The sequence below is a fragment of the Papilio xuthus genome, unplaced genomic scaffold (assembly GCF_000836235.2).
Source record: "Papilio xuthus unplaced genomic scaffold, Pxut_1.1 DF829673.1, whole genome shotgun sequence".
NCBI classification, from domain to species: domain Eukaryota; kingdom Metazoa; phylum Arthropoda; class Insecta; order Lepidoptera; family Papilionidae; genus Papilio; species Papilio xuthus.
This window is the reverse complement of record NW_013528976.1, coordinates 130897-132918: the sequence shown is the minus strand read 5'-3', so window position 1 is coordinate 132918 and position 2022 is coordinate 130897. Positions and strand designations below refer to the sequence as shown.

At 36.8% G+C, this 2022-nt stretch overlaps 1 protein-coding gene across 1 annotated transcript in view; it reads left to right on the top strand.

Moving 5' to 3' along the window:
* PAPLA1 (Phosphatidic Acid Phospholipase A1) overlaps positions 1–1163 on the top strand; it is a 70812-nt gene extending 69649 nt beyond the window's left edge. Inside the window, exons 17-19 of the mRNA XM_013307051.1 lie at positions 1–117; positions 929–997; positions 1158–1163. Coding sequence (XP_013162505.1) covers positions 1–117; positions 929–997; positions 1158–1163 — 192 coding nt within the window. The remainder of the gene's footprint in view (positions 118–928; positions 998–1157) is intronic.
* The last annotated feature ends 859 nt before the right edge of the window (positions 1164–2022 follow it).

Sequence of the window (2022 nt, the reverse complement as noted above, 5' to 3'; positions counted from 1 at the left end):
AAAGACACAATGGCGCGTGTTGGGGCTGATATAAAACAGAAATTGATTGAATCAATAAGAAGCACGTGGACAAGCATGTGGAAGACTCAGCCACCTAATGATAGACAGTTGGAGAAGGTAAGAAGACGGTAGCTCAGTGGTTAAAACACTGGACTTCTAATCTGCAGGTCCTGTGTTCGAATCCTGTCATGTAGCAATGTGTTACATATGTACATTTATCGTATGTTGTTACGGTGAAGGAAAACATCGTGATGCTGCACTCTGAGAAAGTCAAATGTGTGTAGTCTTGCACTGGACCAGCATTCACTATTACATACTCTCACTTAGAGTACACTCTGAGTGGGGACTTAGAGCTGATTTATACCCGACTCATTTTAAATTTGATTTTCACTTAGAAAATGGTAATTTTTTGCTCGACTGACATGAATATGTTATTTCGCCCAGCTTATAGGAAACCTGACTGATACTTCTTCTGGCTCTACAGCCCTTTGTGGGCCTTGGCTTTGTCCAGCAACTTTTTCCACCTCGGTCTATCTCTGGCAACAGACTTCCAATTTGCTATGCCCATTTTTTTTTGCGTCTTTATTTCGATGCCAGACTGATAGTAAATTATTATTGTCACGACTGACATAAATTTGATAATTGTTACGACTGACATAACTGTGATATTTGTCACGACTGACATAAATGTAATAATGTCACGATAGACATAAATAATTTTTTCTTGACTATTTGAAAGTTATATTTTGTGACTTGAAGATGATACCTAACATATATAAAACGCCAATAGCCTAATGGTTAAGGGTACGGATTTCCAATCACGAGGTGGAGAGTTCGAATAGTATACGATTATTGTAGACCATAACACAATCAAAAATGTTAATTTAAGAAATTTTAATAAAAAAAATCTATAAATTTCTTCTTTCAGGTAGTAGAAGAAGAAATGGAGAAAGAGCAATTGGCAGAAGATAAAGAAGAGATTCATGACACTACTGAGGTAAAGTTAAATTATTTGTTTTTTATGTTAATTATTTTGTAACATCCTGTATCGTAGTGAACAGATTTTGACAAATAAGGTGTCATTCGATTCGTATTCTTACAAAGAGTGTCATAAGGTTTTTGCTATGCTAATATATATAGGCTCTTTGTACTTTTAGACATGAGTTAGAATAATTTGACGCATGCGCACTTTCGTAACAAAGTCTTGTGTCAGATGTAGTGAGGGAACATAAACGTTGATGTTAATAAGGCTAGTGTTGCGATACACCGGCACTGTCGGATTTTCTTCATAACAGTGTTGAATAAACTCAAAAACCACTAAATATAATAGATTTGAATAATTTTTTCACTGTTAGAAAGTTACACTATCCCTTAGTGAAATAAGGTTTTTTTTATATATAAAATATTAGCAGATTTCTTTGTAAATTTACTAATATTTCTTTTACCATTCCAACTAAGCTCTATGCTTGTGCTAGGATATGATTTACGACAATAGTCGGATGACGGGATTCGAACCCCCGACCTCGTGATCGGCAATCCGCACCCTTAACCATTAGGCTATTGGCGCTTCATATGGTACATTTATTACTATTTTTTAATTCGGCGTTAAGAAGTCGTGGGCAACTGCTAGTAGGTGGTAAATGAGTTATAGCATGAATTCGCTGTAATAGCGAAATCTCACACTTCTATAGATATCCGCAATTGCAGATGTATTGTCTACCTTTAATCAACAGAGTAGGGGACGCACAGAGAAGATACATTAAAACGTGGCAGTGTATTGACCCAACACTAGCCTTATTAAAATATGAACGTTTATGACGACACAAGACTTTGTTACGAAAGTGCGCTTGCGTCAAAGGATTTTAAGTAATTAAGTCTCATCATCATCATCATCATCATCAGCTCACTATACGTCCCCACCGAGGGGCTCGGAGCCTACCCTGAGTTAAGGGTGATTAGGCCATAGTCAACCACGCTGGTCAAGTGCGGGTTGGTTGACTTCACACATATCTTTGAATTACT